We start from the raw sequence: 13512 nt of genomic DNA, 5'->3' as shown, positions 1-13512 counted from the left end.
GGAACTCACTCTGTAGACCAGGCTGGCCTCGAACTCAGAAATCCGCCTGCCTCTGCCTCCCAAGTGCTGGGATTAAAGGCGTGCGCCACCATGCCCGGCTTGGATCCTGGCATTCTTTATGACTGCTTGTTCAAGAGAGGGGTTGCAAGGATGTGTCAAGGGGCTTGTATGGTTCTTGTAACCACAGGTGCTTCTCCCTTGTGTGCTCAAGGATGGTAGCATTGATGATACACTTACCCAAGAGTCATGTTCCCAACCACGGCCACGCCAAACCTCTCTTCAAATTTACAGCCATAGGACACACCTGTTGCAATTACAGTCTGCAGAATTCCAAATTGCCCAGATTAGAATGTGAGGTGCAACTAAGAATGATATAAAACAAAAAAGACAATAACGACAACAACAAAATCCAAACCATTGCTTCAAACCGAACCCCACCAGCTGCCAAACCTAACTACCTGAATTTGATCCCTGGGATCCACTGGGTGGAATAAGAGAATCAACTCCTGAACTTCTTTTCCCAACCCAAAATAAATAGATAACTGTAATAAAAAGGTAAAGAATAGCCCAACTTGAGACCCATCCCTTGAACAAGCACCAGTTCCTGACACTATTCATGATACCATGATGCTTGCAGACAGGAGTCTAGCATGACTATCCCCTGAGAGGATCCACCCAGCAGCTGACTGAAGCAGATGCAGAGACCCACAGCCAAACATTAATAATGCTTTGGGACTCTAATGCAAGAGTTGGGGGAAGGATTGGAAACTCTGAAAGGTGTAGGAACTCCACAGGAAGACCAACAGAGTCAACTAACCTGGACCCTTGGGGGCTCTCAGAGACTGAGCCACCAACCAAAGAGCATACACAGGCTGAACTGAGACCATGGCACATAGGTAGCAGATGGGCAGCTCAGGCTCCATGTGGGTTCAACAGCTAGAGTGAGGGCTATCCCTAAAGCTGTTGCCTGTCTGTGGAATCCGTTCCCTGATGGGTTGCCTTGTTGGGCCTCAGTGAAATGAGGATGTACCTAATCCTGCAGAGACTTGGTGCACCCTGAGAGGGGGGTGGGGGATACCTAGGAGAGGGCCCACCCTCTCAGAAGAGAAGGGGGGGTGGGGACTCTGTGAGGAGGGACAGAGTGGGACAGCAATTGGGATTAACTAATTAATTAATTAATTAATTAATTAATGGGATAAAGGTAAAAACTAATAACTACTACACTAGACCTACTTACATTTTAAGAAGCCACAGGACAATTCTGATTTGCACAGGTACCACAGCTCAAGCTTAAAGGCTCTTTTTTTTTTTTTTTTTTTTTTTTTTTTTAAATATAGCTTGGCTGTGAAGATCTTGCTATTCCCACTTTGGAAAGAACAAACCCAGATAAAGGGAAGGTAAATTCCGATGAAGAGAAACCCATACTAAATGTTAAGCTCAGACTGGTGCTAGTGCTCACTTCACAGCAACCTGGTGTACAGCAACCTGTGACGGCTTTCTCTCCTTAAAACTCTAGATTATGAATGAGATTCTTCTGATGACAATCAATACCATGATGAGTTCGATGGGGATGGGCACCGGAAGCTTGCTTTTGTAGCGCTGATTGATCTCTTTAAAGACAAACACGACCACTAGAATAATCACAGACGTTACAAGGTCAGCGATGTTTGTCTTCTGAATTTGTGTGAAGACCGACTCCAGGACCTACGGACAGAAACACAGGTGCCCCAAAGCACAATGTGAATTTGTAATTCAGACACATTTCTCTCCAAACAGATTAAAATGGGCAACAGACTGACACACAGTCACAGTCTTCCGGTGCTCAGCTGCTGTCAAGTGTGAGCCCTGAAACTGAAGGGGTTGTCGTGAGGTACAATGTGGGTAAATCAGCATAGCCGAACACTGCTTTGGGGATGTGTCTGTCTTTGTTTTTTATTTTCTTTACCTTTTTTTGTTGTTGTTTTTGTTTTGTTTTTATTTATTTTGGTTTTTTGAGATAGGGTTTCTCTGTGTAGCCCTGGCTGACCTGGAACTCACTCTGTAGACCAGGCTGGCCTCAAACACAGAAATCCACCTGCCTCTGCCTCCCAAGTGCTGGGATTAAAGGCGTGTGCCACCACTGCCCGGGTGTTTTTTATTTTCTAGGAGGACTTTTGGCTACTACCAAATCGTGTTGGGCGTTTTCATGGTTTTACTGTGGACCCCCTCCGCTCCTTGCCTCATTTGCTTTGTGTTTGTTCGTTTTGTTTGCAGTATTAATTAGAGCCTGACCTAAAATCTAAGGTCTCACCCACACTGGGCAGTAGTATTGTTTTTTTATTTCATACAGTTTGCCACTGACTTGCCCAAGGAATCATTTCTAGTTTCGGAGAATTTGTGTGTGTGTGTTTCATAATACAGGCCTGGTCTGGGTTACATGGAAACTGTCTACACTGTGCAATCTACTTCCTGAAGGAAGTTGGGTTGTATACCCAAAGGCCCAAGAGAGCTCAAGAGACCCAAGCTGGATTTCATGCCCACCCCAGTTCTGGAATACTTTTCTGTGGGAATGAGAGTGTTTGGAGAAGGTGCTGTCTCAGAACCCTGAAGACCGTCCTTCAAGAAAAACTAAGGATGCCACTGATTTGTACCACACCGCCTCACTAAACCCCAAGAGACTAGACCCAAACAAAATGGAGTCATGCATGCTAAATACTGCACAACCGAGCTGACGGTTGAAGGGAGCAGACTGATTCCAAACATAACAGACTTTCGCCCCAACAAAAGGCTAGCACAGTCTAACTTAGCCTAATAATGTAGCTGTGTCTGCTTCAATCCATTCTGGGATGGAGTTTGGGAAGGGAAAATAGAGGGAAGTGATCTGTCACAAGCCAATCAGGTTTCTGTTTGGTTCTATCTGACTCCCACCCTATCAAGCTCACTATTCTGCTACTTCTCAGTGTGATTTGAGACCAAATCAGACCATTTTTGAGAGTAACAGAAAGAGGTGTCAGTGTCCAAAGTCCTAGTTAATATCTCAAAATAAAAAAAAGTTGATCAAAAGGGAGAAATTAATATAGCCAAAAGCTGTTTCTGTACACATTTTAAACTGTTTTCCATATACAGTAGCTTAATTTGTACTTACCTGTACTGGAGTGCAGACATGGAACAAGAAACTTCATATATTTGTGTGTGTGTGTGTGTGTGTGTGTGTGTGTGACAGAGACACACACAGAGAGAGACATAGGGAGAGAGAGAGAGACAGACAGGTGGACAGATGGACAGACAGACAGAGAGCAGGCTGGCCTTGAACTTACAAAGATCCACCTGTCTCTGTCTCCCAAGGGATGGAGTTAAGGACCACCATGTCTGGCTTTCAGTATTTTTAAATGTCAGCAGGAGTACTTACTTTGAATATAGAGAATGGGTCGCTATGTGCTGGGACTGACAGCTGTAGCATGAATTTCAGTTGAGAGACCAGAACGTGAATGGCAGCAGCCGTGGTGAAGCCGCTGATTAGGGACTCGGATAGGTATATCACCACAAAGCCTACTTGCAGAACCCCCAGGAGCAACTGGAGAGAGAAGGACAAAAGCCTGTTAGAGACCAAGCGCACAAGCAAGCCAAAGGCTCGCACCTGCCACTGTACTTCAAAATGTAATGCTCAGCCCGGGGGAACAGAAGCCAATGGCCCTGCCTCCTGGCACACCTACCACTCAGGCTTCCTCCTTCTTGTCCATCTGTCAGATTGAACGTTATTACATGATGTTCAGCCAGTACATAAGTCCACCATGGCTCAAGAAGTATCAGACCCACCAAAGACCTCCTTCCTTCCTCCTCATTGTTGGGTGCAGTATCTTTAGAAGACTCACTACCAGCCCTTTAGAGCAAAATCTTACCTAGCAAATACGTTGTTATGGCATGCATGGGTGAGCGCCCATTCATATCTCAAACAGGTCGCTTAAGTGACTTAGGAAACATGTGACTGGGGCTGGCAAGTTGGTTCAGAGGGTTAGAGTACCTGCTGCCATGCCAGATGACCTGAGTTTAATCTCTGGGGCCCACGTGGTAGAAGGAGATAACCAACCTCCAAAAGTTCTCCTATGGACCCCCCCCCCCCACATAAGTACACAAATGTAAGAAATGCATACATAACTGCATTCTGCATGTTAAAAGAGTAAGGTTTTAGCTAGGAGACAAAGGCACCACTGTCCCCACATCATTATTGTTTACAGTGAGCGTATTAAGTGGACACTGCTTCTCTCAGACACCTGACAGGTCTTCCACACTCGGAAGTGTGTGAGACGCAAATGAGCACAAAGTTTGTCAACAGGCTGGACACCTGTGGCCTCATACAACTGACTTTTCCTTTCTATTAGAAATGGCTTTAAGCAACGCTATCATTGGAACCTTAAGTAACATCTTGAGAAACCCATGATAGTTTCACCTTCCATGGCGGTGTTGGCCCTGGAGCTTGGGAATGAAGGCACAGGCTCACCGTAATCTTTTCCAGGTTTTTTCCCAAGTCTTTTATATGGATAGTTTTTTTTAAAAAAAAAAAGGACACCAATATCCTCCCAACTAAATTATAGCAGTAACTGAGGCATTAGAAAGGAAAACTTGCAAAGTTTCTCTATCTATCTATATCTAAAATATCTCTATCTATCTATCTATCTACCATCTATCTGTCTATCTATCTATCTATCTATTTATCAATCATTATGTTTGAATGTAATACTGAGCCCAAGATATTTCTATTGAGCTAAGCATTTCATTCCTTACCATGTATGACTTTTAAAATTTTCCTACCACCTTTATTTTTATCTAGATTGTGTTTATCTGTTTCTATCTAGATCATGTTTAGCAATTGGTTGTGGTTAATGACTCGAATACTTGGCAAGTCTGGGAGGATCTTGGAGGAGTTAGGGGAGGAAGGAGAGGGGAGGGGAAGAGAGTAAGTAGGATCAAGATATATTATTTAAAATTCTCCAAGAATAAATAAGAAGATAATTTTAAAATGCTTCCTATGGTCCACCCAATGGGGACTTGCAAACCACAAAATAAATAAATGAATAAATGAATAAATAAATAAATAAATAAAATGAGGAGGATTCATAGGAGGAAGAAGAGACAGAAAGATAGGGACTAGTCAAGACAAACAAATTACACTAAACGGGGCTCACCTGAATGATTCCAGAAAGAACAGTTACTGATGCAGCCACCATTACCTTCTCCTCTACCAATAAGTCATTTTCTGTTGCGTTTGAGGACAATTCTGGAGAAGCATTGGCACCTGAGGCCACTCTTGTAACTACAACTCCCACCATCATACTCAGAACTGGAAACGGACCTAGATAACCAGAGGCAAATGATGGTCAGTGTGTGCCTCCCTACGCCTGAGCTTTGGTTCAGCCACAAAACTGCATAAAGCAGGCTACTGTGTGCAACCAGCCCTGGGCCTAATTCTTACAGGAAACCGGGAATCTTCCAAATGATGCACAATCTGGGATTTACAGCGAGCTTCTAATACGATTTATGAAGAGTGAACAAAGTCAGCGCGTATCAATGCAGTAAATGACTTACCCACAGATATGTGTCTAGACGTGCCCAAGAAAAAGTAGGTTATGACTGGGAAAAAGGCTGCGTACAACCCGTAGGCTGGAGGGATGTTGACCAGCAGAGCAAATGCTAAACCTGGGAAGACAACAGCCGAGTCATTAGGCTTCATCAGGTTCTCTTAGTCTTTTAGACTGGGTCTTTGAGATAGGCTACCACAGTAACTCAAAATGTATTCAAGACTAACACTGTCAGAAGAACTCACGAGTACGAATCTGCAGTCTTGGGTCAGGCCACGGTCTCTCAGAAAGGATGCGTGTCGCACAAACAATCAAAGAATTGAAAATAAAAAAATGTTTGGGAGGGAGCATGGATCAATGCAAGGGCCTGACATGTAGACGCTCTGTTTAATCACAGCGCTGCTGTCATCCAAGGAGTTAGCTCAGCAACAGATCGCTTGCCTAGCATGGAGGATGCCTGAGTTTGACTTCACAGTGTCGCAAAAATAAGAGCGTTTGGGGACCTGTGCTGAAAATGAATGGAAGTACATCTGCCCTGGGCTTACTCTCCCCCAAGCCCATTAAAGACACAGGAAGTGACTGTTATGGGTCCCCTTTTAGGCTGGGCATGGAGGCACATGCTTGTAATCTTAGCACTTGGGATGTGGAGGGAGGAAGATCAGAAGTTTGAGGCCAGCCTAGGCGACATGAGGCTTTGTCTCCCTCCTTTTCTCTCTCTAGTTTTAAAAACAAGCGAAGGAGCAACACAGAAAATGGAAAAAAAAAAAAAAGCTGTTGGCAATATGACCTGATTCATATTGTGCCATATAATGTGTCAAATAAAGGTTCAGTGTCAGAAATACATAAATAACCCTTGCAGCTCTATAATAAAAGGCAGGACATCCTAGCCCAGGGTGGCCTCTAACGTGCTATATAGTCACACTTATGACACTACCACCTCCACCTCCTAGATGCTGGGATGACAGACCTGATTCATATTGTGCTGGCAATGGAACCCAAGGCTTTGAGCACACTGGGCAATGATCTCTACCAACCAAGTCATATCTCCAGCCCTGGCAATTCACGTTTTAAAACCAGCAAGGAGAATTAGGGGTCTAATTGTCATAAGTTCTTGATTGGTATGTGTCAGGCCCCGGACTTGATCTCCAGCACCAAAACAGAAAGCAAAATGAAGCAAAAGATGAAGGATTTGAAAGACATGCAATGGAATAACAAGCACAACAAAAGAGAAGATACTTAATAAACATCATTGGTTATTAAAGAAATACAAGCCAAAGCCACAACTCACTGCTTCTCACCCATCAGGATAGCAAAGATAAAACAAGGGAGTAAGCAGGAAGTGCTGGAGGATCTGAAGCCACATGCACTGGAGTGGAAGTGATACAGCTGTGCACCTTTACAAATGACTAAACACCATGCCACCACAGGACCAGCACTTACACTCCTGGAGATAGATCGAAGCCACTGCAACATCTATTTACAAAAAGAGTTGCATACAGTGTGCACAAATGTTCATAGAAGGTTTACTCATAATCCCTCTAAGAAGAAATGACTCAAAGGTCCAACCAAGTGTGCTATAAACCATGCCATACGTAGAGTGCTGCCCTTGCTAGAATATGAGTAAGCTGAAAAGCATGGTGCTAAGAGGTAAGTATCAGATGCAAAGTACCACAGACAATTCCATCTCCACAAAATATCCAGAATAGGAAACTCCATAGACTTACCGCTGAGTGGAGGAAGGACTACGAAGAGCACACATTAAGTGATAAAGGATTTGGTGTGTGCACGTGTGAAGGGGTGGGAGGGGGAGATGGGAAGGTAGTGGTAAATATGCTAGAATTGGTGATCTTAGATGCTCAACCTCCATGAATAACCCATGGAGTTATACATATCAAAAGGTTGGTTGACGTAGAACATGTCAGTAAAATGCAAAGCTAGCAGGTACGAGGCCTTGCTCCAGCACACACACACACACACACACACACACACACACACAAGAATCATGAGTGAATTTTATGATATGCAAATTATATCTTCAAAAATAAAAGAAAAAGTAACAGAGGAAAAAAAAAAAAAAAGGAAGAAAAAGTTACCTTGCAGTACAGCCACCAGCCCAGTGCTGATGCCAGAGACGATGTCACTGAGAAGCCATTCCTTTATCTTGTATGCTGGCAACCAAGATGCTATGGGGAACAAAGACAGGGCGATTTTCTTGGCCTTTTGTGAGGAGCAGCTGAAAACATTGAAAGTCACAGGTCAGTGAATTAATATCAAATTTTAAGTTCGGCTCCTAAGAGTAGGTAGAAAGTTGGCAAAGATGACATCATCTTAAAGACGAAAGTGGTGACTTCAGTCCCGCTAACAATTGCCTCTCTCCCCCTGCCAAGAGCTTTCTGGTCACCACCAAAGAAGCTTTTCTCTTTTAAAAGGAAAATGCCAGCTTTTCTTCAGATATAAAAGAATGTATGTGCCGCCCTGAGTTGAACTGTGCATCATTTCGATTGAGAACTCGCCTGAATCTGTCTGTTAGTCTCTGACTTGGAAGAGCTGTGTTTGTTTGGGGGTGTGTTCCTTTTGCCTTTCCACCTCAGGCAGGGGAGTGAGAGGTTTGGAAAGTGAGGACGACAGATTCCTGGAGCTTAAACGCTAGAAATTTCAGTAGAGACTGCTTCGTTTCTCTCTCTTTCCAGTACTTCAAGAGTCTCTTACCTACAACACCCTTTGAGATGATCCAGGAATGTCTTGTGATGTCTGGGCGTCTTCTTAAACTCCTCTCCAAAAGTCTTTGTGGAATACACCGGTCTTGCCACCACATACTGATTCCCTATGGCTTCGATCATTTTGCCTTCCCTGGTGACAGTGGCTAGTGGGAAGGAAGCCCTTTGAAACTATGTGGTGAGAGCACTTCTTCTTGCCGTTAGCAGGTTAAAATGCCTGAAACCAAACAGAGCTTGCTTCTTAAATAACTCAGAGATAATGTGATGCAATTTACAGATGAGTGAGCTCCGAACTGAATGTTACCACCTTTTGAGATCAAAAGAGGGCAGGATTAAGGGACCTAGGTCACTTTTTTTTTTTTTTCCCTCACAGCAATACCACTTTTTCCTTCAACGAGCAGACACAACTCCTTTGGGTTGACTAAGCAAGGATTTCTTGTTTTTGTTTTTCTTCTTATTTTGGAGACAAGGTCTCACCATGTAACCCTGGCTGGTTTGGAACCTGGTATGTAGACCAAGCTCACGTGGAGCTTACAGAGATCCACTCATTTCTGATTTCCAAATGCTGAAGTTAAAGGTGTACAGCCAAGAAGCAAAAAAATTGACTTGGTTTACTTACGAAACAGTTTTTGAGAGTCTTTCTTAACTATTTTTTCTACAGGTATTTCCAACCTCAACAGTGGGGGCAGATCAAAGTATATTCAATCCCCTTTGACTCTAATCAAGGTTGTTCTAATTTACTCATCAGAGTTTTGTATTTTAATAAGACCTCAAAATGGTTTTAATTTGTGAAAACCAAATATACTGTCCATTTATTTTTTTACAGTTCCTGGAAGTCAAAGGAAACTATGAGGAAACAAAGTATGACTATGTTTACTTAGTGAAAGAATGACAAGTTTCTTTCTAAGGAAAGACTGTGGGCGGCTGACTTAACCTATTTGAGCCTCTGTTATCCACTGGGAGATGATGCCCATGTTTCAAGGTAACTGTGGAGATCAGAATGGTCAAAACTTTCAAAGCTTGCACTAATGAATATGACATGCCCCAGGTGTTTGACACATGGTGGTTATTATGTAATGGTTAACATTTTGTGGGGCTGGCTTAGAACTCAGTACATTTCAATAAATGAGGCCATAGGATCAATCCCTAGGACTACAAAAATAAATTAATGTGTAAATCAATCAATCAATCAATCAAAAATAAAATAACATTTTCTATGTAAGATAACGTTTCTCAGCTTGTGGGTCATGGCCCCTTTGGCAAACCTCTATCTCCAAAAAATATTTACATTAAAATTTATAACTAGAAAATTATAGACATGAAGCAGCAATGAAATAATTTTCTGGTTGGGGGTCAACACATGAGGAACTGTATCAAAGGGTGGCAGCATTAGAAAGGCTGAAAACCAATGATATAAGGTATCCAGATTTTTCTAGATTCATGTCTCTATTTTGTTTCTGTAGTAGTAGAAGATCAATTGATAAAGCCCTTTATATACATTATTAGTGTAGTACTCACAGTTGAGGCATTAATTCTTACTATCCTTATCTTACAGATGAGAAAATAATTATGTACCCACCACAATCTAAGTGTCTTTTCTTTATATAGCTACCTATGTCAAAAATGGGACCTTCATTTTCAGACCTTTACTCTATGACATGCAATTGATTGCCCACTATAAACAGGACTGGAGATCATTCTGCTGGTATTTCCCCTCCTAATCTTGGCTCTGCATACCTAACCAGGAGGCCCAGTTTTGGTCTCTGACTTAAATCACAGTGATTAACAATTACCTTATGCTAGATTGTATCTTGTTACATCTTGCTCTCTCCTACTACAGAGCCCTTCCTGCATGTTTGCAGCCTTCACATTGTCACAAGAACTAGAGACTGACTTCAGTTCTTGCTCTCACCGGACCTCTCTTTGATCACCCACTGTTATTTCCCGTGCCAGTTTCCTAACATCCTCTAACTTTTCCCTGTGAGTTAGCCTTGGAGAGTGTGTGCTCCGTCCTCCAGCCTATTGAATCTGGAATGTTCCTTTGAGGTCTAGACTTCTTTCTGAGTCTTCCTCTCAGCCTGGTGTCACTTGTTTTTGTCCCCTCTCGTACCTTCCTTCTCACTTCCTACCTCCCACCGCACTGGCTGTATAGTACTTCATATCGGAGCTTTCTCTTCAAGCGGATTTGGCTTGCTCTGTGCAGTAAATTGCATGGTATTTGTTTGACTTTTGTCTCTTGGCCAGTTGCCCACACTGCAGCTGGGACAGTAGCACTTAGAATCAGTCTATGGTCAGTGACTTCTGGTGCCGTGAATGTCTGGCAAAGCTGTCTACAGTAAGGGCTCCAAAGCCTTACGATGAGGACTCGGGATGTTCCTTCTGTTGTATGAGGCTATGAATGCACAGGGGAAATACTTCAGTTTGGTTGCTTTGTTCACATTTCTACTGAGGTGTTCACAGACACTTACTTGTTTTGGTTTGGTTTTTTTTTTTTTCCTATTTTTTTTTTTTTTTAAAAACTTTGACAGTGCATCTTTTATTCTTCTGGACATGATAGTTTCTTTCTGCAAAAACTAGGATTTGATTTATCTATTCATTCATTCATTCATTCATTCATATTTTGTCAGTGCCAGCGATAGCAGGAATAACTTCTTATCTAGCCCCTTCCTGAGGTTACCACAGCTGGCTCTTTAATGCCCCTCCCGCTTGCAGCTGGATCAAGAACCTGAACTCTGGCCATCTGTTGCTTCCTCCTCACAGGACACATGGTGGCATGGGGTTGCACAAGTGCAAGAGTCAGGGAAGTGTAAGAAAGTGTCCAAACCTATGAGAGCTTGAGAACCAGCCTCTCATAAGCTATTCTTATGTTTCCACTGCTCTCCTGACACTGCTGTCTCACACCCGACAGGTAACAAACGCCATGAGCCAATCACCCTGCCGCAGCCCGCAGCTCTGCTGAGCGGCTGAGCTGGCTCCAGTCAAGAGTGCCATTCATCCTGCCTGCACTTGGTGGGAGCAACTGGCTTTTGTTAAGAATTCAAGTGCTTTTATTAATTTGTTTTTCACTCATGCCGTTCGCTTTTCTTTCTAGAAATCCTTGGGGAAAAATTATGTTTGGTTCCTGGAATCCGCAGTTCTGTTCCAAACACCACAGTAGCATTAGTGAGTCTCCGTGCCTTTGTTTTACCTCTGTGATTAGATTCCCTATGGCTCCTTAAAGTGTCAATACCTTTAGGTAACGGGAATTCATTCCTGGAGCAGTTGGCTCCCAGTAATCTTGGAACTTTGAGCTCTATTTGTACATGTTTCCAGTTTTTTTTTTTAAAAAAGATTTATTTGTTTATTATATGTAAGTACAGTGTAGCTGTCTTCAGATACACCAGAAGAAGGCATCAGATCTCATTACGGATGGTTGTGAGCCACCATGTGGTTGCTGGGACCTTCAGAAGATCGGTCAGTGCTCTTACCCGCTGAGCCATCTCTCCAGCCCCATGTTTCCAGTCTTATTTCCTTTCCCACACTGTACACTTTTAAAAAAGTGTTGGCCTTTATGTTATCTATTGGTGCCCATAGACACACATGTACATATATGTAGATTTATATGCCTTGCTGCCAAATCACACACATTTATCATTCTCTGCTTTGAAAAAAAAAACATTTTAGCAGAAATTTAATCCTAGAATTAACGTCTGAAGTCCAGTTTCTCAGTTAAGCTATTCTTATGGGTTATGAATTCACACCATGCAGTCCTGACACCCCCCTCTGAGGTCCACCTCATTATGACCAGTTCCATCTCTAGTCCCCTGGGAGTCTCCACTATATCTGCCCTGCTCTGCAGAGGGCTTGTTTTATGGCCCTGGCCTTTTCTTTTCTTTCTTTTTTTTTCCTTTTTTTTTTTTTTTGGTTTTTGGAGACAGGGTTTCTCTGAATAGCCCTGGCTGTCCTGAAACTCACTTTGTAGACCAGGCTGGCCTCGAACTCAGAAATCTGCCTGCCTCTGACTCCTGAGTGCTGGGATTAAAGGCGTGCGCCACCATGCCCGGCTGGCCCTGGCCTTTTCAACTCAGCCTTTCTCTAGAGTTCTGTCTGGCCTCAGAGTTCTATCCTTTTCGCCTGGGAAGCAACTCATTCGAAGCCGCAGTTCGCCCAGCAAGGCTGGCAACTGAACTTCATTGAACCCAGGAGGAACGAGTTTCTCTTCTTACAGAAGGGAACTCTCAGGGATACCATCACAAGCAACTCAAGCTAGGGAGGGTCTTGGAGGAGACATCCCTAAAAGGATACACATTGCCTGGCGTAAGTTGAAAACACTGTTCCTCTCATGGATCTCAAAACACCCCTGTGCTAGTCAGTGGAGAACCAGAGGGAAGCCAGTTCTGTCTCATAAATCAGTCTTTACAAAAGAGGATAGCTCCGTGTTTGGAGATGTGAAATTGGGGAGTGCGTAAGGGAAGGGAGAGAGTAAGGAGGACCCTTGCTCCAGTGAGTACCACCACCAATGAGGATCCCAACCAGCTGCTAGACAGGGGCCATAATCAAAGGCACAAAAAGGCTCTCATTCTGGCCAGTGTGAACTGGATGGAATCAGGGAAGGATAATGTCAGCATCCGAGAGGCCAAGTGATGAGCATGAGTAGCTGGGCGGGGACAGAGCAAGGTTTAGCAGAGATGTTAGTAAAAGAAGTCAGAAGGGAGACCAGTCTGGAGTTGATAATACATTCCCCGTAAAAGCCACGGTTCTCTCGGATTCCATTTGCTTTTGAAGCCCAGCAGGATAATTCAACTATGCCATTGACATACAACTGAGCTATTTCTTTGAAAGACATAAATACATGGCCATTATTATATAAAGCATGAAAAACATTTGTTTGTTTCCCCCTTGCCCTTCTGTGATGATTGCCTCCAAGGCCATTAGCGTCCCACAGACCCTTCCAAGATTGTTTAGAAGCCAGAATCTTTCCATGCAAACAGGATAGTCAGGACAAGAATAGGGGAAGGCGGTGGAGGCAGTTTCTCCATGTGTCCAAGACAAGACTGCTAAAGGACATGTTTTGCAGGTTGTGGTGGCGCAGGCCGGTAGGATTTGCTGAAGAAGGCAGAGGCAGAGAGGCAGAGAGGCAGAGAGGCAGAGAGGCAGAGGCAGAGGCAGAGGAGGCAGAGGCAGAGGAGGCAGAGGCAGAGGAGGCAGAGGCAGAGGAGGCAGAGGCAGAGGAGGCAGAGGCAGAGAGGCAGAGGCAGAGG

At 43.6% G+C, this 13512-nt stretch overlaps 1 protein-coding gene across 1 annotated transcript in view; it reads right to left on the bottom strand.

Moving 5' to 3' along the window:
- Positions 1 to 13512, bottom strand: part of Slc26a3 (solute carrier family 26 member 3) — a 38712-nt gene that overhangs the window by 20775 nt on the left and 4425 nt on the right. Inside the window, exons 2-8 of the mRNA XM_021202447.1 lie at positions 8265 to 8489; positions 7649 to 7788; positions 5563 to 5673; positions 5163 to 5329; positions 3389 to 3553; positions 1552 to 1704; positions 238 to 320 (exon numbers count right to left, since the gene is read on the bottom strand). Coding sequence (XP_021058106.1) covers positions 238 to 320; positions 1552 to 1704; positions 3389 to 3553; positions 5163 to 5329; positions 5563 to 5673; positions 7649 to 7788; positions 8265 to 8395 — 950 coding nt within the window. The 5' untranslated portion in view covers positions 8396 to 8489. The remainder of the gene's footprint in view (positions 1 to 237; positions 321 to 1551; positions 1705 to 3388; positions 3554 to 5162; positions 5330 to 5562; positions 5674 to 7648; positions 7789 to 8264; positions 8490 to 13512) is intronic.

The sequence above is a fragment of the Mus pahari genome, chromosome 7, assembly GCF_900095145.1.
Source record: "Mus pahari chromosome 7, PAHARI_EIJ_v1.1, whole genome shotgun sequence".
Classification (NCBI taxonomy): Eukaryota; Metazoa; Chordata; class Mammalia; order Rodentia; family Muridae; genus Mus; species Mus pahari.
The sequence above is the reverse complement of the archived record's forward strand: the minus strand, read 5'-3'. Positions and strand labels throughout refer to the sequence as shown.